At 41.8% G+C, this 25,886-nt stretch overlaps 1 protein-coding gene across 18 annotated transcripts in view; it reads right to left on the bottom strand.

Moving 5' to 3' along the window:
- Positions 1-25,886, bottom strand: part of LOC102448489 (plasma membrane calcium-transporting ATPase 2) — an 857,866-nt gene that overhangs the window by 187,266 nt on the left and 644,714 nt on the right. For 11 of the 18 annotated variants that reach the window (XR_012906525.2, XR_012906526.2, XM_075939331.2 and 8 more), the window contains 4 exons: positions 16,909-17,034; positions 15,173-15,205; positions 13,828-13,923; positions 661-702 (listed from right to left, as the gene is read on the bottom strand). Coding sequence is in view for 16 of the 18 variants with exons in the window: in XM_075939331.2 (XP_075795446.1) it covers positions 661-702; positions 13,828-13,923; positions 15,173-15,205; positions 16,909-17,034 (297 nt within the window). In the remaining 2 variants the exon portion in view is untranslated. The remainder of the gene's footprint in view (positions 1-660; positions 703-13,827; positions 13,924-15,172; positions 15,206-16,908; positions 17,035-25,886) is intronic. The other 7 variants (XM_025185527.3, XM_075939334.2, XM_075939336.2 and 4 more) reach the window with 4 other exon arrangements.

The following is a 25,886-nucleotide window of genomic DNA, read 5'->3' as shown; positions in this document are numbered from 1 at the left end:
TTAAAAAGTTGTAATTATATCTTCCAAAGAGGAAGAAAAATATTTACATTCATCTCTTCCTAAGAGTATGCAGTATATTGGAAACCACTAACACATTTTAATTTTCTTATTCAACAATACTCATGTATTTCTGTTTAATACTATGATCCAGGTCAATTTACAGTAGAGATTTGCTTTTATTGCTACAATATAGTGTTATTTACCTTCTTCCTGCAAATAAAAATGTTTATATGTTGTCATTAGCCAGACAAAGCAGACAAGACTTAAGTAAAAATAGGATTTGGAAATTCATTAGCAATAAATAGCATGTCTAGATTTGTGTAACATGCACAAGAAAAAATGAATTCAGAATGAGCTTTGAAACACACACATCTTATATATAATGGTGTATTTGAAAAAACTTTGATTTTTTAATCTGTTCAAATTCTGCTGTGACAATTCTATAAACTATAATTTATTTTATTTTTACATTTCCAATCATTCTCTCCCCTGCTTCACACGTCAACTTTTTTTTTCATATTTTGTAAATCCATTTTGTATGTTCAAATAAATAAGATATTTTCGTCATATATGCTCAAATTTTTATTTTATTTGCCAAATGGAATCTAATTACATGCTAACATAAAAATCCACAACCTGCTTAATATGAAAGAAGATTACCTTTATTCTGGCTGTTCTCCATATTCCCATCCTGCATTTTGCCTATATGATGAAGAATTTTAACAGACAACAAAGAGCAGACAATAAACAGTCATCACACTGACAGAACACCACAATGGGAATTTAAATAAAAAAACGCAGATGAAAATAATGATTGTGTTTCATATATACATTTATGATTAACAGGCATTAACATCATATTTTTATTTAAATGTATGAAAAAACTTAGTTGTACAAACTCAAAGATCTGCAACCAACTCCAACGTTCTAACAGCTAAAATAACACCAGTCTTGTTTTCTTACTGAAATAAAAACAGCGATCCATATTTTTTTTTTAATTAATTTTCTTGGGAAAAATATAATGAAACATTTAGTATTAGCTAAAACTCACGTAGTATTCTCAAACTACAGTTTCATCAAGATATGATTTAGTACATGGTTTTACAAATAACATTAATTTTATTATTTTATTTTGATTGAAACAAGTTATATTAATATTAACAAGAGCCTTTGTTTTAAAATCATCATATTGAAGTTACACATCTTGGAAAAGTGATATTGCTCACTCTTTGTAACTGTGAATGTGAGCTGACTAATACAGACACTTTGGCAGCCTAAATCATGACTGTCCAGTTTCAAGTTGCATACAAGTCTTGGAAAGGGGATGCCATGTGTATCTTCTACACATGCATTGCTCATATGGAAAAGGACAAACACATTTGAGTCTGTATACATACTTCCTCATATTTTGTTTGCCCTTTTGGTCCATTCTTCATGTTAAATAGACAGTGTTTAAATAAAATTAAAAGAACAGAAAAGTAAACACAGTTCTTATATCAGAACTGCACTAATAGACTATGATTTCTGACACATTTAGAGAGATTAGAATACAATATAAACATGAGAGAAAGAACATTGCTATGCTTTGATGTTCTTTATATACCTACATTTGGATTTACAATACAGTCTCTTTCTTTCTCTCTCACAATTCAACAATCCTTGCATCAATACCTTGTCTATATTTAAAAAAAACTGTTTTTTACTTGGCAGCAAGAAATGTTTTTAAACTGCAGTAATTATTATTAATTCTGAAAGCACGATAATTTATAAGATCATTGAAATGTATGTTGTTCAGTTTACTTTGGTAATTTTTGGATGATGTAACAATCTATTCCCACATTAGAAACAATGCAAATTGAAAAATATATTAAAACCAAAAGGGATAGTTATGTTCAAAAGACCAATTCTTTTAACGAAACATGCATTAATTGACTTTGAACATTTTTTTTAAAGTCAATTAGTTACTATCGATAGTGCATTGTTGAATGTAACGTCCTACTGTCTTAGAAAAGCGTATCACTGGACTGGCTTTAATATATATGGCAAAAGACACCAAATATTCCTGAACATATTGATTTCTGATCTGAGGGAAAGCCTTTTTTGGAGTTAAAGTCTTAATTTAGGGCAGACAAGTCTATTTTTTAAAAAGGTAAAACATCTTATTGAAGGCCTTCTAACATTTACCTTCTAATAGTTAACATTTTCTCATACCAAGAGCATTAAGGCTTCCAAAAGTGGTATAAATCACAAATACCGCAGTATGTAGGTCTAAGAACTTAATTCAACTATGCAGTGTTGCTGTACAGGTTGAACCTCTCTAGTACAGTAAGTACTCTCTGGTCCTGCAATTACCATGGTCCATTTTGATTTTACTTAGCTGGATGTCCAATTTTCATGGATGTGTCGAAGTTTCCCCATGGTCCCATGTTGACGGACCGTCCCCCCATGCTTTATGAAATGGACTTATGGACATGAATATACATAATTCAAAGGTGCTTGGAGCGAATTATTTCATGTAACCCATCAATCTTCATGTCATGATCCACTGGTTCTGTTTATCTTTGATGTATGTATCATTTTTGAGTGTAAAATTAGACATATGGAGTGGGGAATACTTTGTAGGTTTCAAATGTGTGAATGAGAGACATGGAGGGTGTTATCCTCAATGTCTTGATGAGCAACTGTTAAACAATTTCTTTTGACCTTCAGTCTGAGCAGTGGTTGGTAGGGAGTGGCCTCAATTCTTTAACAAAAAGAATCGGAAGCAGAGGCCTAAGTCTTTTGGCTGGGCTGTAACTGAAGAAAAGGAGCTGAAGATCCCAGGGAGAAAGCTCTGGAATGGGCAGCTGGAAAACAGGCTTTCGGGTGAGTTTGAAGAGTTTGTACTGAGGTTTCAGTGTCGAGTTAGCCAAATGTTTTTGTTTCTTTTGATTTGTAACCTACTTTGCTCTGCATGTTCTTGCTTATTACCCCTTAAATCCTACTGCTTCTTAAATAAAATCATTTTTATTTTCTATCAAACCCAGTGTAAGGAATTGTTACCTGGGGGAGCAACCAGTACATTCCCCTTCTCGTTGGTAAAGGGGGCTTACTTAATTCTTTGGGGTTCAATCCCATCTGGGGAGTGTTATCCCAGGAAGCTGGGCCCTAACCTGCATTCTCCTCGGACCTGAAGATGTTCAGTGTCTGTACTGCTTCTCGGTGAGATCTCAGCTCATGGCCTTGGTGGGGGAGACCAGCGGAGCTGGCCCAGCAGGATCTGGTGGTGAGAAACCCCAGAAAGTGAAAAGGAGAGTGACAGTGGCCGTGGTAGCATCCTGGGAGGCACCCCCAAGGGGTGATCTGTGACCGCACCCTGTCACACCCATAACATTTGTTTACAGCCACCAGTCCCGGCTCCCAGTGATCTGTGCTGTTATTTAGTTCTAATTTACCCCTACACGTCTTCTCAGAGCTCAGTAAGCAGTGGAAGTGTTGTCATGCTGCTAGACAATACTGACTTCCCATGGTCCGTCAAATTCTCTGGTTTGGCACCGGTCCCAAGGGTGCTGAGCTAAAGAGATTCAACCTGTAGCTGTGCTGGTCCCAAGATATTAAAAAGGATTAAAGAAGCGGCCTGCATTAGTGTCAAAGCTTGTCTCTCTCATCAACATAATTTGGTCCAATAAAAGATGTTACCTCACCTCCTTGTTTCTCTATTATACACAATACCTATTTCATAATTAGGAATATAAGAATTACCACATAGGATCAAACCAATGGTTCATCTAATCTGACAGTCAGTTCATGAAAATAACCTATATAAGATGTTTTGAAGCAAGGCATAAAACCCACATAATGGACAACTACTGGCAACAACATGAACAAACCTATGTGGGAAGTACCTTCCTCTTTCTGGCAGTTTTAGGTTGATTTATATCCTGAAACAAGAGGGTTGCTATCCCAGTTAAATGTTTAGCCTAGCTAGTCTAACTATAAATATTCTTACTACTGATGTAGAATGAATGAGTAATTCTTTCTTGAATCATGCTAAATATTTTGTCTTGAAATTATCATGTGGCAGTAAGTTCCAAAGCTTAATTATGCATTGTATCGAAAAGTTTCTTTTTGTCTTTCTGACATGTTTGCCTGTGAACTACACTGTTTGACTTCTTTTGACTCTTTGCATTACGAAAAAGTAAATTAAAGCACTTCTCTTGAACATTCATTATTTTATATATTATTTTATATTTTTCTTCTATTTTCACTCAATTAATTTTTTTACTCTTGAGGTCTTCTCACATGCAAGTTTTTCAATACCACTGATAATTTTCATTGCCTCTCTTTGGACTCTTATTTGTGCTAAATCGTTTTTGAGATGAGGTGAATAGAGTTGACGACCAGGTGAGCTCACTGATTCACATTATGGCTTTTCCAGTACTATTCTCTATCACTTTCTTAATATAACCTGACATATTATTGGCTTTTTTGAACATTATTTTCCATCATATTGACGTTTTCACTGAGATGATCAATGATTGTGTTTGGGTCTTTTTCTTGATTAACCACAGTTAATTTAGCAGATATCAATGTGTGAGAGTGGTGGGTTTATCAAACACCAAAAATCAATTGATTAATAATGGCAGCATTTCCTGAATAATGGATTTGATGAATCTTTCAACTGGGCTCCAATGTTTCATTCCACTGTGCATTACTTTGCACACACCAGTACAGAATTTAATCTATTAAACCATTCATCTCGTTTTACTGGGCTCTTTTGAAGTACCCTTACTTCTGACTAACTAGACTGGGCCCGGGCAAAACATGGCCCGTGGGCTGGATCTGGCCTGCCAAGCCACAAGATCCAGACCGTGAAGACAATGGGGAGTCCCAGGAAGGCTCCCCCGCTTGCCCTGCATGCCACTCAGAAATGTGGCTGTGGGGTGCTTTCTCTTTGGGTGTGTCTAGACTACATGGCTCCGTCGATGGAGCCATTTAAATTCGTTTATTTGGCATAGTCAAAGAAGCGGGGATTTAAATAATCCCTGCTTCATTAAAATAAACATGGCCGCCACGTTGTGCCAATGATCAGCTGATCCAGCACAGCGGGGCAGTCTAGATGCAGCGCAGTCGACAATGGTTAAATGGCAAATCAATATCAAAAGATGAGGTAATAGCTAGGGATGTAAAATCCTGTTTAATCAGTTAAGCCTTAAGTTAAAAAAATCAACTGGGATGGGGGAACTGCTCCAGCCTGGTTTGGGCAGCCCCCCTGCATGGGGTTGCCATCAGCCCCATCCTCCAAGGGGCTACTGTCTCTGTGCGGGGCTGCCAGTGTCCACCCAAACCGACAGCATGGTGAGTTAGTGGGGCTGGAGCAGCCCTCCATCTGCAGTAGGCTGCAAACAAGGAGCTGCTCTTGGGTGTTGGTTAATCATTACTGTTATATATCACCCAGTAAGGGTGAGGTTTACCGGGTAATCGGTTACCAACTCACATCCCTAGTAATAGTGCACTCTAAGCTACTGGCTATCCAAAGTTACTGACTGTCATATTGCAAATCACTTCTTACTACTCAGTTAGACAATGTTCCCTTCCAAACATCCAGTGCGGATTCTGCTCCTTCCTTCACATGGGAACATAGTGGGGGTAAAGGCTTTTGGGTTTTAGCTATTCCAAAAAGGCTCTCCACTGGATTACAAATTAGCAGGATGCAAAGATCTGAGATATGTATATCCTTTCATTTTGTGTGACTGTCGCCCCACGCCCATCTATGTAAGTTCTTTAGAACTATGGGGGGGTGGGATAATGAATGGAGAATTAAAAACTGTCATTACTTTTCTCTTGGGTCTATTTTTGCACAATACCTTCTAGGAAATGAGGGGGAAGGAACAGTGATAGCGGCTCTGTAGGGAGTGGAAGTCAGTTCATTGTATTACTACTCTTGCTCCTTTTCCAATCTAGAATATCAGTTTGAGAAGTTTGGAGAGAAGCATCAACTGCCAACGTGATGCGTCATACACCTTGCAGGCTTGTGATAACCCCATTAATTGCTTGTATCATGAATTTGCGGCTAGGATGCAGAAGTCAGCACCACTTGCTTTCTTTGTTTTGTTGTATGATTTTTGATGTCATCACATTGTGTTGCTGTACAGCATAATTATCATCTCACACTGGACATAAATTATTCTCTTGCCCCCAGGTACATCTAATCCTACATGTAAACAAGATCAGACAGAATCAGCTAGTATATATGTGGTTAATCTGGAAAAACAAAACTAGTGTCCACACTACAATTGTGTTATTTTGATAAAAAGTCAAACTAACAGAGGACTTTTTCTGACAGTGATAAGCCTCATTCTACAAGGAATAAGGCTTTTTCTGAAAAAAGTTTTTTTTGGAAAAAGGTGTGTGTGGACGCAGAAGAGGGAGGTCTGTCGAAAAAGAGGCCTCCAGGAAATAACACAGGTGACCTGGAGGCCACTCCATCCACACTCATTACAACTCTATAGTTCCTGTCTCCTGGCAGCTCTTAAAGCCGTAGACACGCAGGACAGGCTTTGTGGCAGGAAGCCGGACCTGGGAGCTGCAACTGCCACACATCGGGGCACAATGTCCTAGCCACAAGCCTCACTCCTGCCCCTACTACAATGAACTGCCCCACATTCTGGGAGGTGGTGCAGCCCCTCCCCCCCCCACACCCTCCGGTGGTGGACTCAGGGTTGGAGATACCTGTCATCACCTGGCCGGGGGTCCCAACTCAGGAGGAGGAGGACGAGGAGGAGGAGCTAGAGAAAGAGGAAGAGATGGCGAGCACCATCATCATCTCCCTGGAGCCAGTACCTCAAGGCCTGGATGTCTCCCAGACATCCTCCGAGGATGAGTGCTCCTCAGGTGAGTGCTCTTAGTTTTTCACACCCAAAGGGTGGGGGTGGCGGGTGCTAAGGGGCTGTGGTTCAATTGTCACTCACCCTTCTCAGCCTGGCCTTCACACTGCAATCCATGCACATGGAAGCACATGCAGGGCCAGTCTGCACTATGCAGCCCCAGCAGGCAGCCCTGGAGCACCCCTGGGCTCCTGCTCACAGGCTCAGGTGAGGCCACATACACGTCTGATCTCCAGGGGAAAGCCCTCCCACCACCAGCCACTGCTGGAAGGAGGCTGGGGACAAGGACAAATGCACACCCACACACAGCCTCTGGAGTGCCGCACACGGGGACAGCACTGCCAGCTGCAGGTGTGTGCAGCCCTGAGTTCTCAGCCCCCTCCTGCCCCCCCATATCCAGGTTCTAAGCCCCCATCCTCTCTCCCCATATCCAGGTTCTCAGCCCTCCTCCTCCTCCCCAGTCACTTCTATCACAAAAAAAAAACAAAGACTTTTTTTTAAACACAAAGCTGTTGTTTTAATTGACTGTACAGGGAAGGGGGGAAGGAGGGGTTGTTGTGGAGAAGGGAGAGAGGGGCAAGGCACAGGGCCCTAGTGGGGAGGCCCTGGGGAGAGTTACTGGCATCCTTCAGAAAAACTCTCCCTCCGGGCCTCCTAGATGCGCATCCTCACCTGATGGGCCTGGTGGATGGCAGCTGTGCATGGCTGCTCGAAGGGCTGTCTCTCAGAGCTGGCCTCTGCCCTCCACCCCAGAAGGAGGGCCTCCCTCTTCCGCTCCACAATTTTGTGGAGAACACAACAGGTGGAGACTACCTGGGGGATGTTGTGCTCCCCATATCAAGGTGCGATAGGAGGCACCTGAACCGCACCTTCAAGCTCCCAACGGTGCATTCAACCTGAAATGGGCCCTGCTTGGGTCCAGGTGGCTGGTGTACAGCTTCATCAGCCACGGCATGAGAAGGTAGACCACGTATTCCCATGATGCACAGTGGCATCTCAACATCCCTGCCCCTGATGTTGAGCTCGGGGAAGAGTGAGCCAGCCTCCAGCTTTTGGTAGAGGCTGGAGTTTCTGAACACATGGGCGTCATGCATCCTCCCCGGCCAGCCAACAAAATGTCACTGAACCGTCCACGATGGTCAACCAGGGCCTTTAGGACCATGGAAGAATATCCCTTGTGGTTGATATACTGGACAGCATGGTGTTCTGTGGTCTGGATGGGGATGTGGGTTCCATCTATCACCCCCCCATCCCGCAGTTGGGGAGCCCAGAGTAGCAAATCCAGCCATGATAGGATCCAGGTCTTCCAGGAGGATGACCCTGCACAGCAGGACAGTGTTTATGGCCCTCAACACCTGCAGAAGGAGACAAAGACACAAAACAGAGAATCAAAGAGGGTGTCTGAGCCTTTGGGAGGTCCCCTCTTTCCCCCATTTCTCCCCCCACAAACATCCTAGGAGGTACCCCCTATGAAGACCGCCCCCTGCAGTGTTATGTGAGGGGTGAACTGCAGAACCCCCCAAGGGATGAGGCTCCCCCCACCTCAGTCTGCCTGCCACACCACAAGCCCCCCTTTTCCCAGAGTCCCCCTTTCCAGTACTCCCCCCTCCAGGGACTGAATCCCAAGAGTGCCTTACCTCCATGAGGAGGGCCCCGACAGTGGACTTTCCCACACCAAACTGATCGCCCACAGGTGTGATGAGCTTCCAGACAGCAATGGTAACCTGGTTCTCCAGGGGGATGGTGGCCACATCTGCATGTCATGTTAATGGAAAACAGGGGCATGCCAGGCACACAGCTCCATGAACATCTCCTTCCTCATCCTGAAGTCGTGGAGGTACTGCTGGTCATCCCAACGCTCCATCACCAACCGATCTGACCAATCAGAACTGGTGTCCAGCCTCCAGAAGCGTCTCTCTACTGTTGGGTGCGGTTGCAAGGGCTTTGTTCCCGCACACAGGCAGAGGTTCTCCATGATGAGCTCTGAGTCAAGCTCATGCAAGGCCATGAAGGCAGCCTGAAAAAACTGCTGCAGAAACCGTAGCATGGCAGTGTTGGTCCATTGCACGCCCAGAGGCAGCTCCAGCTCTATGGGAAGGAGTGCTGTGGTGTCCAAAAATTGGGGAACCAGAGCACACAGTGGAAATGCTTTGCTGTCCCTCGGAGAGGTAGGCAAGCAAGCAGGAAGGGGGTCCCTTTAAGCATGTGTCTCAGATAGCCTTAGATAAAAACACCTGGAAGCAACTGCTGACTTAATGCCCTGCCTGAACTGGTTCCAGGTAGTCTTAAATGTGAGATAGCATCCAATCAGGGTGGACACTATCTTTCGAAATAGCACATGGCTATTTCATTGCAGTTTTTGCGTGTGGATGCTCTCTTTCAAAATAAGCTTTTCCGGAAGATCTCTTCCAGAAAAGCTTATTCCAAAAGAAGCTTGCAGTCTAGACACAGCCATAGAAACAGCAGAATCAAGGTCCTGGTCATTTCATTCCTCCTGCAAACTTTAAGAGCAATTGTTGCCCAGCAGTCCCATTTCTGAGCTTTAGAAAGCTGACTGAGTCTTCTCCTTCCCACAGATACTTAAGGGGGGTTTCTCCACAGCCTTAGGAGGCTCAACAAGGTCCCTATCAGTAGTTTCCCAATTTCCCCATCAAACCACTGATCTGGGTAGTCACAGGGAAGCTTGCAATCTTATTGAGCTCTGTCGGTGATAGATGATCTCATTTTAATTAGCAGTGATGAACAAGTTTCCTAAGGTTTGCAGTCAGTCATTGTTGCTTCTCCAGATTTCATAACAAATACTTGGACAAATCAAAATGCATTTTAAAATAATATAATGTAAAGTGTCTTGTTGGCACCACTTTCATGTATTGATTTTTGCTTGGTTGTGTTTTCCCCTTGTCTCTGTTTTCATCTTTTAATATAGATGGCAAAAACAGGATACTACATTTTCAAATTCAAAACCTTTTAATATAAAGTCAACTTGCCTACCTACACTGTTCTGAATTTAAAAACTAAACACACACATCCACAAAATAGTGAACAGTTATTTAGGTTCAGTTGCTAACTACTGAAAAATAGAAACATGACTGGAATTCATAGACAAAGATTCTTAACCTGCTACAATTACAAAAAACATTCAATTGCAATCATTATTCAAGTATCTCACTATAAATCCAACCAAGGAAAAAACATATTTTTATTTTGAATGTCCACTGAGAACTGAATTGGTGTGCCACAGCTAGCTTTTTGTAATTTGTTGATTTGCAGCTACCATACAACAGCACTTCCTGTAAGCGTGTTACATTATATTATTAGACAGTCTAATATTTGCTACTGAGAGCACATCATATTTCTTGAAATGCTCATGTACACATGTCGGCTGCCTCTAGATTGGAATGATTTTTCGGAAATGCTTTTAATGGAAAAGTTTTCCGTTAAAAGCATTTTCGGAACAGAGCGTCTAGATTGGCACGGACGCTTTTCCGCAAAAGCACTTTTTGCGGAAAAGTGTCTGTGCCAATCTAGATGCGCTTTTCCGCAAAAAAGCCCCGTTCCCCATTTTCACGATCGGGGCTTTTTTGTGGAAAACAAATCTGAGCTGTCTACACTGGCCCTTTTGCGCAAAAGCTTTGCACAAAAGGGACTTTTGCCTGAACGGGAGCAGAATAGTATTTCTGCAAGAAGCACTGATTTCTTACTATTCCGTTTTCAGTTTTTCCAGAAAAGGCTGCTTTTCCGGAAAAGCCCTTTTTCCAGAAAAGCCCTTTTTCTGGAAAAGTGTCTGTGGCCAATGTAGATGTGCTTTTCCGGAAAAGAGCCTCGATCGCCATTTTCGCAATCTGGGCTTTTTTCTGGAAAAGACTACTGGGCTGTCTACACTGGCCCTTTTCTGGAAGGGCTCGTCTACATTGGCCCCTTTTCCGGAAGGGGCATGCCAATTTTTCAGATCATAATAGGGAAATCCGCGGGGGATTTAAATATCCCCCGCGGCATTTAAATAAAAATGTCCGCCGCTTTTTTCCGGCTTTTAGAAAAGCCGGAAAAGAGCGTCTACACTGGCCCCGATCCGGCCCGATCCTCCGGAAAAGGGCTTTTTTCCGGAGGATCGGGCCGGATCGGGGCCAGTGTAGACGCTCTTTTCCGGCTTTTCTAAAAGCCGGAAAAAAGCGGCGGACATTTTTATTTAAATGCCGCGGGGGATATTTAAATCCCCCGCGGATTTCCCTATTACGATCTGAAAAATTGGCATGCCCCTTCCGGAAAAGGGGCCAATGTAGACGTAGCCGAACAGTGTTCAGGAATAAGGACTTATGTCTGAGCGGGAGCAAAATAGTTTTTCCGGAATAGCGGCTGATTTTGTACAGTAGAGCGTCGTTGCTTTTCCGGAAATTCAAGGGCCAGTGTAGACAGCTCGCAGCTTATTCCGGAAAAGCGGCTGATTTTCCGGAATAAGTGGCCCAGTGTAGACACAGCCTTACTGTTCTGCAAACTCTGGCTCTGATCCAGCAAAGCATTTAAGCAGTTGCTTAACTTTATCAGGGCCAGAGTGCTCAGAACCTTGAAAAACTGAGCCATTAATGTAATATTGGCCCCTCGGGGTAACATACGTTTGCCTTAACTGTACTTGCTGTGCATTACGTATATTATAACAATTAAATATATCATGGCAGGGAGAATGAAATAGTCTTTATGGTTCTGTCTCTAAGGTATTTGTCAACCAATGGAAAAATGGGTTGGGGAAAATAGTTTAATTTGAATACAATTATCATATATATAGTAGCCCAGTGTCTGTGACTCTGTAAGGGTGTAATGCTTGGTGTTGCCTCTGGGCGGTGCTGTTTCCTCTGTAGTGTCCTTTGCCTCCTGCCGTGGCACTCGGCTGAGTTCTGTGCTGCTCGGCTGGGCCACGCAGAGGAGCAAGCGTCCATTTGGGCTCCCCCGCGGCCGCCCGGCTGAGCGGCGCAGAAGTCAGACGAGCGCCACGGTGGGAAGGGAAGGGGGGCGGGGCAGTGACGTGCATGTCCAGGGGGCGGAGCCTGGCCGGGTACGTCACCGCCCCGTCTCTCTTTGCCTCCCGCCATGGCGCTTGGCTGACTTCTGCGCCACTCAGCCGGGCCGCTGCGGGGAAGCCCAAATGGCCCCTTGCTCCCCCGCAGCGGCCTAGCTGAGTGATGCAGAACTCAGCCGAGTGCCATGGCAGGAGGCGAAGGGGGGCGGGACAGTGACGTACACGGCCAGGCCCCACCCCCTCAACGTGTACGTCACCGCCCCGCTCCCGTTCCCCTCCCGCCATGGTGCTTGGCTGACTTTTGCACCGCTCAGCCACCACGGGGGAGCTCAAACGACCACTTGCTCCGCTTGCTCCCCTGCGGTGGCCCAGCTGATCGATGCAGAACTCAGCCGAGCACCACAGCGGGAGGCTAAGGGGGGCGGGGTGTTGACATGCGGCATGATAGTGGCTCCAGGCCCCGCCTCCGGCCGTGAACGTCACCGCCCCGCCCCCCTTCACCTCCCAGCAGTGGCACTAAGTTGACTTCTGCACCGCTCAGTCGGGCTGCCGCACGGGAGCAAGTGGCATGACTGACCATTTGGGCTCTATGCTCCCCATGAACCATGTGGAGCACGGAGCCCAAATGGCTGTTTGGGCTCTGCAGTCCCCCGAATGAGAGGCAGGAGGCAGAGTAGAAGAGAAAGAGAGATGGAGAGAGAGGCAGGAGGCAGAGGAGAGCTGAGAGAGAGAGAGGGGGAGGCAGGAGGAGAAGGAGAGAGAAAGAGAGAGATGGAGCGAGAGACCGGAGGCTCAGGAGAGAAGACCAACGTGGAGGAGAGACCTGAAAATCCCGTCTTATGATGGGCTAATTGGCTAGTTTTTAAAATGTGCAGAGAATTTCTCATGCCAATGCTTTACAGAAAATGCCATCTTGTTGAAACATCATACAGTTTATTGCCGTCAGAATTTCATGTCTGTTTACCTTAATATGCACCCTACCATGATTTCTGTAAGACACTGAATCTACTGATATCACAAATATGATGAACAATGATGAGAAACATTATTTACATTCTCCATACTGTTTATGATGCACATAATTATAAGGAACAGATTCTATCACACAAAAAGTGATTAAGATTGAACTGTAAATGATCATCCAAAATAAAAGCTATTCCAAACCCTAAATTAGTATCTATCCATTCTTTTAATACTGTAATTAGACTACCAGGCCAGGTATTACTAAAGTATTAGCATGCTAAGAAATGGGGTCAAGAAGCTGCACTAGGTTAAAGTCAAAACTGATATAAAAATATTTTCAAGTAAACAAATGCAGTTTTTTAAACAATTTATGCTGAAGGGCACATACTGGCACAAGAGTGTTTCTCTTTTCAATCATAACCTCTGTCAAAAGGATGCTAAGAATAGTGCTTAGTTAGAAGATGACACTCAAGTGCTACACATTGAGTTTGAGCTAGATTCCTGACCCCAGTAATATTTCCTTAAAGCTAATAGAGACTATGAATGCTTATGAGAGTGCCACTTGGAACAGCAATATGTAAAATACATTTTATAATAGTGCTCAGATTCAAATTTATGTTAAAACATGTAAAGGGGAATTTGACATGAAAACTTTAAGAAAAGGGAAGTACATTTAAAAACTTTTGAAACAGGACCTACGTCAAAAGTATACTTATCACCATTTTTAATTGTCAAATAAATATCAGAATTCCTACTCGTTCCTCTCCTATTCTTAGTTCAGCATTAGGAATAGATGTGAATTACTAGTGACACACAATATTGCTGTGGCATCTCGTATAAGCTACTGTATAGTATATGGAGTAGAAGATCACACAGGATAATCACATGCACATACAACATCTGTGCAGTTCATAAGAGGAAGAGGAAAGCGTATATAGTCAGGAGAGCAATCCATCAAACAAAACAAGCTAGGTGTTCTTGACGTACCATTGACTAAGCTGGCATTTGCATTATCAGTGGCATTTGCACCTGCTGCACCATCTGTAGCTGAAGGAGGGTGGGAGGAGGGATGGGAAGAATCTACTGAGTAATAATGGATAAAAAGAATAAATGATAATAATATATGAATAAATTTACATGACACAAACAATAACATATATGGAATAATGTGGCTTTGTTTTCTCCAAAAACAATTTGTTTTAAATTAAGCAACATAACGTCTAAAAATGAATGTTATTACAAAGATGTTACCAAAGTCAGGAAAAAAAACTCATACATGAAATATTTTTTAAAAAGAAATATGAAAGACATTTAACACAGTTAAAAGAGTTGGTGAGAACTATCTATACATAGTACTATGTATTACTATACCACTGCTCCTTTATGCAGATATTTTATTTTCTTTATTTATAAAAAAAGTTGATTTTAAATTGGCTAAAATATAATTGGGTTGAATAAATGCATTTATAAACCTCTTCAGTATTTTCCAAAATGTACAATATATTGTTACTTACTCAACTAGTATGCACTACACATAGGTCCAAAAGGTATGCTACAATAAGCTATTTAATATGGTTCACTGATTTAAAATATATTCTATTTTAAAAGTTCCCTAAAAGCTTTGTTCATTATTGCTAATGTTCATTTGCACTAGTATTGAGGGAACAATTCATAATGAATAACTGAATGAATTTTGCTTTGTTTTCTGTTGGCTAATTGTTCACAACAGAAAACAACTTTTTCACATTTACTCCTTTTTGAAACTCATGAAATTCTTTAGTGACTAAAGTTTGGATCACAACTGATAATTTCACACTTTGCATGTTAGTTATTGAATGTAATGTGAATAGCAGTGTTACAGATGGACCCAGTGCAAAATAAACAGAACAAAATGCAGACTTTGAAATTCATTGTGCAGTACATACATACACATTTCAAACTGCATATTTGATTGCAGTGCTCATAATTCATTTAATATTGATGATTTATAGTTATGTTCTCTGCAGTTGGATACTTACATTAACTAGCACAGCATTTAAACTGCACATTTAAAAATTCAATATACAATAATTTATTTTTCAGAAATAATTGAGCTTCCAAACTTATGATTTGCGGCACTAGTAATGCTTGAGAACTCAAAAGTTTATTGAAAATAAGCATGAAAGATCAGAAATGAAGTTAGCTGAAATCAACTTTTGAATCTGAACTGAATATTCAAGGATAATTTTTCCAACCCTGATTTATTTCAGCCCTGATTTGCACCACAATCTGTCAGATGGCAGCAGCTAAAAGCTTCACACTTCTAACTAATGTGGTAGTTTTCTTACTCTACCTGGAAGCTGACGTCCATCCTCCTGTTTCAAACCTGTATGATGATTTTTACAAAATGTTAATGAAGGATAAAGGCACACATGTAGAGAAAACTGACATGTAAACACACAACAGCTAAGATTTTAGAAGACTGCAGTTTTATATAAAAGGAATATATATTTTCAAGGAATAAGGCCCTGATCCTTGCATGTAGCTCCATGCAAGCAGACTTCTGCATCCACACAATGGTGCTTGCAGAATAAGAGCCTGAATTTTGAAAGCATTTGGTTAGTGTTGTAATAGTAGGGTTCCAATTAGAGTCAATGTGTACTATATGAAATTCTTGTGCATTTCTCTGAAAAACCCTATCCCTCAGTGTTTCTTTAGAATCACCGTTTGTTCTATTAATCTGCTGTGGAAGATTTACTACATTTTCTTTAAAGACTACAAACAATAAAGCTATAAACCAATACACAGACACTGAGCAAGAAGAAATACAGAGGGAGTCCAAAGCAGACATTCATTGCAGACAAGTTATGTTAGCTCTAAACAAGCATTGCAGTTTTAACATCCTGCTCACTCTGTTTTCAATTAGAGCAAAAGTGGGCATGGCATAATATAGTTTACCTTGGGAAAATGCAAAGCTTTCTCTTTAATGCTCCTAGCATTAGGATGATTATTATGACTAGTGGTTACTGTGTATGTTTGTGTGGAGATCATGTGGTACAAAGAACAGGCTTTCCTGTAGAAATCTGGAGATGAGCGCAATCACTTAAGCCTTCACAACAGTCCCTTCTGCCACTCTCCATAAAATGTTAGCAGGTGGGCATTAGTAAATGGGGAATTTTCTTGTCCCCAGCTTCAAATATAAAAATATGTAATGCAGGAGAAAGATAAATAATATCCCAAAGGAACATGTAGGTCTAGTAAGGTGAAGTTATAATTGCTTTTTTTAATGTTATGTTTTCATAACCTTTAAACACAACTGCATACTTGAGGAGGATAGTTAAAATAACCCTTTTATAGTCAGGCCAGTAATGCAGCAACCATAGTAGAACAGAAGACTATGCATACATAAATCCGGACAAAAAGACATTAATCCAATTTTCTGCTTGTTGTGTTGCCCATAAGCTTAGTAAGTTCTTCTAACTTTATCCTACAATAAGGTCAAGATGTCCAGAGACTTCTTGATATGACTGCCTGGTAACAGAAGTTGAATTGTAAACCACATTTAACTCTTGCTGTCTCTTAGACTGGTTTTCTTCCAATATTCCTAACCTTACCCATCAATTTTAGGAAGTAGAAAGGTGTCTAAGAATTCCTTGAACAAATTAGTCCATAACAAGAGCTACAAAGACAGGCATTCACCATTTACATCAGCATAAAGGCACAATTTTCCTCATATCATGTTTAAAACTTAAATAAGAGTGCTGTTTTTATGTCTGACTTATGAAGACTAATATGAATGTAGATGTAAATGGGCAAAATTTAGGTGGGTGCAGAAATATGTGCAAAAGTAAAATGTGATGGGAATATATACCCTGATCTTTTCATTCATTTCATCACACACTGAAATCTGCAACTTAAAATGAAACAACTTTTAATCATGACTTACATATCAGTAATATATAGTTCTTGCAGTATTCACTCACATATGTAATTTCAAAAATATACATGAAGACAGTACTTTAGATACTTCTAGTGCTTTGCCAATAAAGAATAATTTGGGAGCACCAAGATGTGATATGAGGGTGTTACCTTTCTTATCTTTCTTTTCCTCCTCTTCTCCACCAGCTCCTAATAGAGTAAAGATGATGCCTGTCTGAGAATTGACTCCCACGGCAGTTACAAGCATGCGCCCAGAGCCTTCCATGACATGGGTACCTGAAAAATGACAGGATACAAGAGAAATTAACATTTTTGCCGATACTTCATACAAATGCTTCCTGAATGCTTCCTTTTTAAAGACAATTAGCAAGGTACATGGTAGATCGGATTCTGACCTCAATTACACTGGTTTAAATTCAAAGTGACTCAAGTTATGCCACATGCCAGTGAAACAAGCCCAACCACTATATAGACAATAAAAGGTGCTTAATTACAAGTATCAGGGTACCTGTGTATCAATTAAGCACATGATTTTTTTTCTACTATCAATTTGAAATTGCTGCAATTTTTAAAGATCAAAGCACTTTAAGATATTTACACTTCCCTCCAAGCCAATTATTGTATTTCACACAAAATAAAGGGGGAGATGGAGCACATTGGAAATGCAGCAAAAGTTAAACACAAGCCAACATCAGAAGCACAAGCAAATGTAATGGAAAAATCTCATCTCTTTCAGTCACAGTAATCTTGGTTGTTACTTATATTTTCAGATAAGCATGATTTTGAAGTTGATCACACTTGTTTGAGGTTACAGGATCTTTTGAAAAAGCCTTCCCTTTTCGAAAGAACCGCATCTAGACTGTGGTTTTACTTTCAAAATAGCACTTATGCAAATGAAGCATAATTAAAATCCCAGCTTCATTTGCAATTTTGAAGTGCCTAATTTACATCCCTCTGTCTTTCAGCCTATGTATTCTGGATTCTCTATTCATGTCTATGGCATCAGAGCACTGTCTACACTCTGTAAGTTTAATTCGAGACTGTGTGATTTTCTTTGCTTGTCAAATTCTAATTGCTTTGTCAAGGGTTAATTTTTGGTTTCCCAACTGTATCAGAGATGCAGACTCATAAAATTGCAAAGATGAGCTCTTCAGCTTTAGATCAGCCCCAAGTTCTTCTGTGGTTACACCTTCTGTTTGTATTTCTCTTTAAAGTCATTTCTCCAGTGTTTTTATTCTACATACAGAGCAGCACACCTCACATTTCTGTAATATAGTTTCACAGTTAGTGAATGCCTGAATGAACTGAAAACTGTTAAACACAAAGTCTTCCAAACCAGTCATTATCGGTAACAAGGCTACCTTCTGACACTGCCTTTCTGCTGGCACTAAGAACATAAGAACGGCCATACTAGGTCAGACCAACTAGCCGATAGTGGCCAATACCAGATGCCCCAGAGGGCAGGAACACAACAAGGTAACTCTCATGTGATCCCTCCCCCATCACTCATTTCCAGACAAAACTCATTGTTTTGCAGCTACAGAGTGAAACACTCTTTAAAACTAACCTTCTCCAATGTGATCACTGAAGTTCAAAGTGGTGGTTCCTTATCCTGTTGTCTAGAAGAACACGGGTATTGCCCCTTTCCGGGCACTCCCAAATACAAGTGGGTAGGGGGGCAAAGATGGAGTGTGGAGAAGCAGAAAGGACCCAGAACAAGTCTGGGGGAATAAAGAAGGGGGTTACTATCCGTCCTGCCGATCAGGAGGAGGTGATTTTTATATCTTCTGTAGTCCTGGTGAAACTCTTATTCACCTGGATTACACTGATGTCCTCCTCTCCCATTGCTGGAGCTGTAAAAGGACTCACTCCTCTTATAATCTGCTAGGTATCTCCCACTAGTTGCTCTTTTCACTGGAAAGGAATTTTCCCCTCACCACTACATCAGCTGAGGCCAGATGGGTTTGTTCCCCCCACCTTCCCTATAGCAGGTCTGGGACTCAGTGGGGTGGGATAGTGTGTTAGGTTGTAATGTCACAACTTAATTAAATTTGAGGACAGATATCCAATGCACTTAACAGTTTTGGAAGGGATACACTGATTGGATAAAATAGACTGGGAAAGGAATTGAAAGAAAACATCCTTCTAAAGAATTTGAGAACTAGGGATTGTGGCTTGTGTATCTGATACCCTCCTTTGCATGGGGGGAGGGTGGTTGGATCCCAGCAATGAAATGGCTGTCACCAGGTTGGGGATAACAGAGACATAACTAAGGAAATGATGATGACCCGCATTGTACAATTGCTAGTTAATCCCTGTTATTTAAAGTGAATAAAGTTGCAATCTAAAAACACCACATCCCTTGACACCTGTCTGGACAACTGTCTTCCATATTTCCAGAGATATTCAGCAATGGTGGGGAGTTTTTTACTACTGAATTCTGCCACTCAGGGTATCTTCTTGGTTCCTCCTTATTTTTGATACCAAAAGGTGATTGCAGTGTGTAAGGAGTTACCAAGAGATCTCTCTAGTTGTGGGTCTGGTTTCAACTGGCAGTGTATAACAAAAACTTCGTTCACACTGCCCCTCGCAGACTCTCTCTGGGAAACCCAGTCCTTAAAGGCACAGTTCCCAATGACACATTATTAACACTGCTCTATATCTAAATTCCCATTGATGCCGGATCTATAGTTTGAGAATTACCCAAGGCAAGATTTTCTACTAAGCAGAGAGGTGCCTACAACCACAGTAGTATGCCATTAGGAAAGCTCCCCAGTAAGTTCCATGGAACCTCCCACAGCAACTGGCTGCTGGCCAATTGCAGTTTGACTCAATTGGGCTGGGCAGTCCCAGATTTCATGTATCAGAAGGGAAATATTTTTTATTTTGCCACAGAGAATCCTGCTTGGTTTTCACAGATGCTGATCTGAAACTTCCATGAAAATATTTTTCTTCTTTTTTCCCACCAAATTTCTGAATGGAGCCCTAAGTCATAGTTCATTTTTATTCATTCTTTTCAAAGCATAGAAAATGTATGTCAAACCCATGCCATTACAAAATAAAAATGTTGCAAAACATTTTCTTGAGAACATAATTCTGTCCATCAGATGAAATAGCAACAGAAATAAACAGATTAATCATTTCTCTGTTCATCCAGATTCATTACTAGGAATAAAGAAGCCACTTTCAGCAGAATACTGTAAGTAATACTCCCGGACTTGTTTAATGTAGCATACCTGCAGCTGACAGAAATACTTTTGTAGGTTCAGTTAATATTCCCGTTCATGTCTAACCCTCCCCAATCACCAGTTATTAATTCTTATTATTATTACAAACAAGCTATCTTCTTCCATAGTCTCTACTTAAATCCCAAAAGGTCCTGAACTTGTTTTCCAAGCCTTTGTTTCCTCCCACCAATTTATGGTATTGACATAAACCCACCACCACAAGCCAAATCTTTCTCTCCCGTGTTGTGAAAATGAAAATAGAACCATGAACTAATGCTAGTGGAGTGAAACAGTATGTAGATTCTTAGGCATTAAAAACTGAATAGAACTTAGAAAGAATGAAAAATACTGTCGAGTGGCTGTTTGAGACAAAAGTAGGGACAGATTTTGGAAAGTTGATACCTTTAGTTTCATAAGTTACGTGACAGTGCTCGGATAACCAGAGTTGCTATATAGTCTCTATATATTAATGTGGTGTTCTGTAATCACTACAATTAATTTGTGCCACCAACATATCTTTGATTCGTTTGGCAAATACTGTACAGTGGGAAGTTCTGTCAACAGCTTGCTGAGGCTGATTTGAGCATAAATATCTCATCAGAGCCCTAAGACTGTTCCAGTAGACATAATACCAATTAAAATGCATTGACAGACATGTTAAAAAAGAATTTCTTAGTGCACTGAAGATTGCTCATCTTTGGAAATGCTGTTTGTCTTCAATACAATTTGATTCCCTCTAGGATATTTTGCTCTCTTTTGGGTTGCTTTCAGCCCCATTCTAACTATTATTTTTTCTGAAATCCACCTTTGGTATGCTTAGGACTGGTACAACAAGACAATTATTGGTACTTGGTCAATAACAGCAATGGTCAAATGTGTTGAATCTTGAGTACCTTTACCAAAGCCCTGTTTGAACTGGAAAACCAAGCAAAGTTACCTCTCTGATCTTTTACTTGGCTGTGCCATCACCATCCCATATCAGCTTCACAAATACTGAATACATCTGCAGCTTGCCTCCCAAGCACCTCTCCACTGCTCCATCTTCTTCTCAACCAGTCTTGGAGTCTCAGGACGATTTCACTCCTGTCTCCTCCTTCCCAAATATCAAGTCGCTTCCAAATCTAAGTGGCTCTGTTTCTGCACATCTCAAATCTGACCTTTCTTCTTTAACTCTATGGTTAAAATCTCCGTCTTTATTATCTGAAAACATCCTCTAACCCTGGGCTACTCAACACATGGCCTATGGGCTGCATGTGGCCTGCAGCCTATTCGTTTGCGGCTCGCAGTGCAGTTTGGGTTTGTTGCAACTTGGGTTGATATGTGTTTTAGCAGTTAAATTCCTGGACTGTTGTGAAGCCAAAACAAAAAATATACTGGTTTTCTGTTGATAAGCATTTTAGTAGTTTAATTCCTGGACTGCTATTGCTCATTAAAAGTGCTGTCATATGGGTGGAGATCAGGTACATATTGCATTTTATTAATATCAGCAGAATTGACTTAAATGGGGCCTGTGTATTGTGTAGTATTGCCTTAATCTTTGTATTCATGCCCATCAGTGTGAAAAGCTATTTACATATATTTGCATATATATTTGCATATATATTTGTAACCACACTTAAGTTTTGGCTCTTGGCATGTGCTGTGAGTATCACTGTGGTCCCCAGGGATTCCAAAATTGAGTAGCCCTGCTCTAAAGAAATATTGCTTTCCTCAGCCCACTCAAAGCTATGCAACCACTTCCTGGTCCACCACTAGAACTGTGCCATTTCCTTATTTCAGATCTCTCCATTAGATTCCTCTCAATTTCCACATCAGATTTAGACTTCTCATCCTCACCTTAAAGGGAACTAGAAAGTTCCCCTTCCTCTCCTCTACCTGAGACAACAGGAGCGAGAGCACAGTTCAGTGACCTTTTCCCTCCCAGAAAACATATCCTCACTATAGTTTTCAATCTTCCCCTTTTCCCTTTCCATTTCAACAATGAACACAATTCTGAACCCAGTTCTTTCCCACAAAAACATGACATTTATTGGTGCTGTATCCAGTGGCACTTGCAACGTACTAGGCATTGGTCATAGGATAATTTGGGATGAATGGAATACCAGATGAGGCACACATGAAGAAGAGAGCTCTGGCCTTTATTGGAAAGAAAAACCTTTTGGATTTCTCTCTGCTTCTGAAACCCAGGTTCCAGGAAGCAGAAGGTTCTTCTTATGCACAGGAACAAAGTAACAAAGTCCCTTCAATGTAGTCTTCCTTCTATCCCCTTTCCCAAGAAAATTTTCCCCTCCCAGTGGATGAGCCTTCCCGGCAGTGTTCTATATTCTTTCTTTAGACGCTCGGGATGGTGTTCCTACAGAACAGGACCTCTAGTTGATGAGGTCTATTTTCTTTCCAAGTCATAGTTATTCTGTCCACAACAGAGGAGGAGTGGTGGGGAGGGGGTGCCCTATCCCCCAGTTCAAAGGGTAAAATTTTAAAAGATAAGCACTTTTCATTCTGTATCTCTATGCACTGATTTAGCTTCACTCCATGAAAAAGACAGGGTCACAGCTAATGCTGATCTCTTTCTCTACCAGTCAGTGAGGGTATGTCTACACTACCCCACTAGTTCGAACTAGGGGGGTAATGTATGCATACCGAACTTGCTAATGAAGCCCAGGATTTGAATTTCCCGGGCTTCATTAGCATAAAGCCGGCTCCGCCATTTTTAAAAGCCGGCTAGTGCGAACCCCGTGCCACGTGTAGCCGCGCGGCACGGGGTTTGCACTAGCCGGCTTTTAAAAATGGCGGAGCCGGCTTTATGCTAATGAAGCCCGGGAAATTCAAATCCCGGGCTTCATTAGCAAGTTCGGTATGCATATATTACCCCGCTAGTTCGAACTAGCGGGGTAGTGTAGACATACCCTTAGAGAGTAAGAGGAATCCAGCTCTAGTTTTCGCCAGTGAAAATGGGAAGTTGAACAAAATTATCTGAATATTTTAAGTGAAAGTGAAATAATGACACTGAAGCTGGCATAATTTGGGAGGGGAAATCATCAAACAGGAGCTGTGTCAGAGGGAAAGAATAAGAAATACCAATCAATGACAACAGAGCTATTGAGGTTCATTCTTTGATATGATGGGTGAAAATGAAATGGACATAAAAATATGAACAGATGGATAACCTGTGACTCAGCCCAGATTAACATATTTTACATTCAAAATTGGCTACAGTAAGCAGTGTCGTTATCACTACTGCTGGGCTCAGAGTCTAAGTTAATCTAAATGAGCCTAAAATGCTATTTTTTCCATTATTGGCTTCAGCTTACTTTGCAGGGCATGGTTTTCCCTTACACCTGTAAAAGTCACACAAAAGAAAAACTCTTGTACATATAAATGTAAGCGGGGAAATGGTCCCGCTATTGTGGGGAACTTTCCTGGCTTCTATACCACCCCGGTGAAATGGACCAGCGAAGGATCTGAGTCCCCACTCCCACTTCCTTTACCCCACGGCTCCCCTGATCCTGAGGGCTCCCCCTCCACTCTCCTGAGTAGCAGAGCCCTTGAAACCCCAACAAGGCTGGGCCCAGGTTTCCTGGGGCTTAATCCCCGACCTTGTAGTCACTAGGGGCAGGAGTTAGGGTGTCCCCACTCCGAGGTGCTCTCGTCACACTGCAGGCCTTCTTGGCCCAGTGATCACTTCATAAAGTTCAAAGCAAATACAATTTATTAAACATCAACTGTTTAAAGAGAAAAGAATAAGAAAAAAATGAGAATGGTTAAAGGAGAACACACAGCCCTGCTCTGTAGCACAGGGACATCAAAACAGCAGCCTGCAGAGTGTAAGGACAGTCCACAGTCTCTTCTTGGAGGCCCCTTAGAGGCCTTGGATGTACTGCAGGGGGGGGGGGGCTGCAGGCTGGACACGCTTGCTCTGGCAGTGACCACACAGCCTCAAGCTCTAAGTGGCCAGACCCCTCTCCCAGTCCAGAGCCTCTCCCCACACTTTGCAGTTCCCAGTTGCTCACCACATCTAGCTACAGGGTGCTGCTTGGCCAGTCTCTAGCTTCTTGCGTTGCTTCTCTGTCCCTTTTGGCTCTCTGAGCACTGCCAGTCTGCTGCAAAAACCGTCCCTCAGCACACAGCTTGCACTGCTTGGGCTGTCTCTCAGCTCCCTGTTTTTGCAGGACTTCTGCACACAGCTTGCACTCTTTGGGCTGTCTCTCAGCTCTCTGTTTGCTCAGAGAGAGCCAGAACAATCCCAGCTCACAGGGAGGACGGGGCCTGGCCTCTCCCCTTCCTCACTGGCCTGTCCAACCTGTCAATCAGGCTCAGCTGGAGTGTTGGCTGCTTTCCATTGTCTCTGGGGTCTGTCAGTCTCATGAACCCTTCCCCTTCTGAAAGTGGGAGCTGGCAAACCAAAAAACTCCCACAGAGTTTTAGTAAGGGGTAACAGTCCCCTTACATAAAGAAAGGATCAAACTATCCATAAACTATGCAGGAGTAGCTCAGAAATAAAGGAGGATCGCTACACCCTTTGCTTCTGTAACCTCGTCTTTCCTCCCTAGGTTACTCAGGAGCAGGCCACGCTCACCTGTGTGCCTGGGCGTCTGATTGTTTTAATATAAAAGGAGATCCTGAGTACCCCAGTGGTGATGTTGTTTAGTTGGGGATTCCCTGTCCACTCTCTTGCTGTTGTCCTTTCCTTCTAAAGGAATACACAATGGCGGTGTTCCGTACACACTTAATGGTGGGCCTTGGGAGCCTCCAGGAATAAAATTATTCCAGTAATAATCTGGAGCTAACTCCGAAACAACAATTATAAATAATATACATCTAATTGAGTAAATTAGAATTAACACACCTTTACTTAACAACTTAAAGAAACGGGATTTAACAGATTAAAAGTGAATACAATCAATTAACAAAATACACAGAAATAAAGCGACAAAGAGTCCTGTGGCACCTTATAGACTAACATGTATTGGAGCATAAGCTTTCGTGGCCGATGTATATGGACAAACTGGACAGTCCCTAAGTAAAAGAATAAATGGACACAAATCAGATATTAGGAATTGCAATGTACAAAAACCTGTAGGAGAACACTTCAATCTCCCTGGACACACAGTAGCAGATTTAAAGGTAGCCATCCTGCAGCAAAAAAACTTCAAGACCAGACTTCAAAGAGAAACTGCTGAGCTACAGTTCATCTGCAAATTTGACATCATCAGTTTAGGATTAAACTAAGACTGTGAATGGCTAGCCACCTACAAAAGCAGTATCTCCTCTCTTGGTGTTCACACTTCATATTTTTGTTAGTCTCGAAGGGTGTGTCTAGACTACAGGGTTTTGTTGACAAAAATGGACTTTTGTAGATAAAACTATACCTGCGTCTATACTACCGCCGAGTTCTGTCAACATAACATTGACAGAACTTGGCAGTTTTGTCAACGACTGTAAACCTCATTCTACGAGGAATAACGCCTTTTGTCGACAGTTCTGTCGACAGAAGGTGTTATTGCATCTACACTGTTCTTTGCGTCTACACTGTCATGTCGACAAAGTGGCTTGTTTTGTTGACAGAACTTCTGTTGACAAAAGCCTGTAGTCTAGACTTACCCTATGATGTCACAGGACTACTCACTGGGTTTTTTTTAAAGTTTCTTTTTAAAGGTAATCCATTGTACAAATCCAATAAGTCCTTTTAGAACTCTATGGGTATGTCTAGACCACATGGCTCTGTCGCCAAAGCCATGTAGATTAGTTTACTTGACATACCCAAATGAAGCGGCGATTTAAATAATTGCCACTTCATTTAAATTAAAATGGCTGCTGCGCTGAGCCGACCAGCTGTTTGTCGGCTCAGCGGGCTAGTCTGGACTCTCTGTGGTCGACATCAAAGGCATTTGTCGACCACCC

The sequence above is a fragment of the Pelodiscus sinensis genome, chromosome 11 (assembly GCF_052426305.1).
Source record: "Pelodiscus sinensis isolate ZL-2025 chromosome 11, ASM5242630v1, whole genome shotgun sequence".
In the NCBI taxonomy this organism is placed as follows: Eukaryota; Metazoa; Chordata; order Testudines; family Trionychidae; genus Pelodiscus; species Pelodiscus sinensis.
This window is presented reverse-complemented; position numbering and strand designations above follow the sequence as displayed.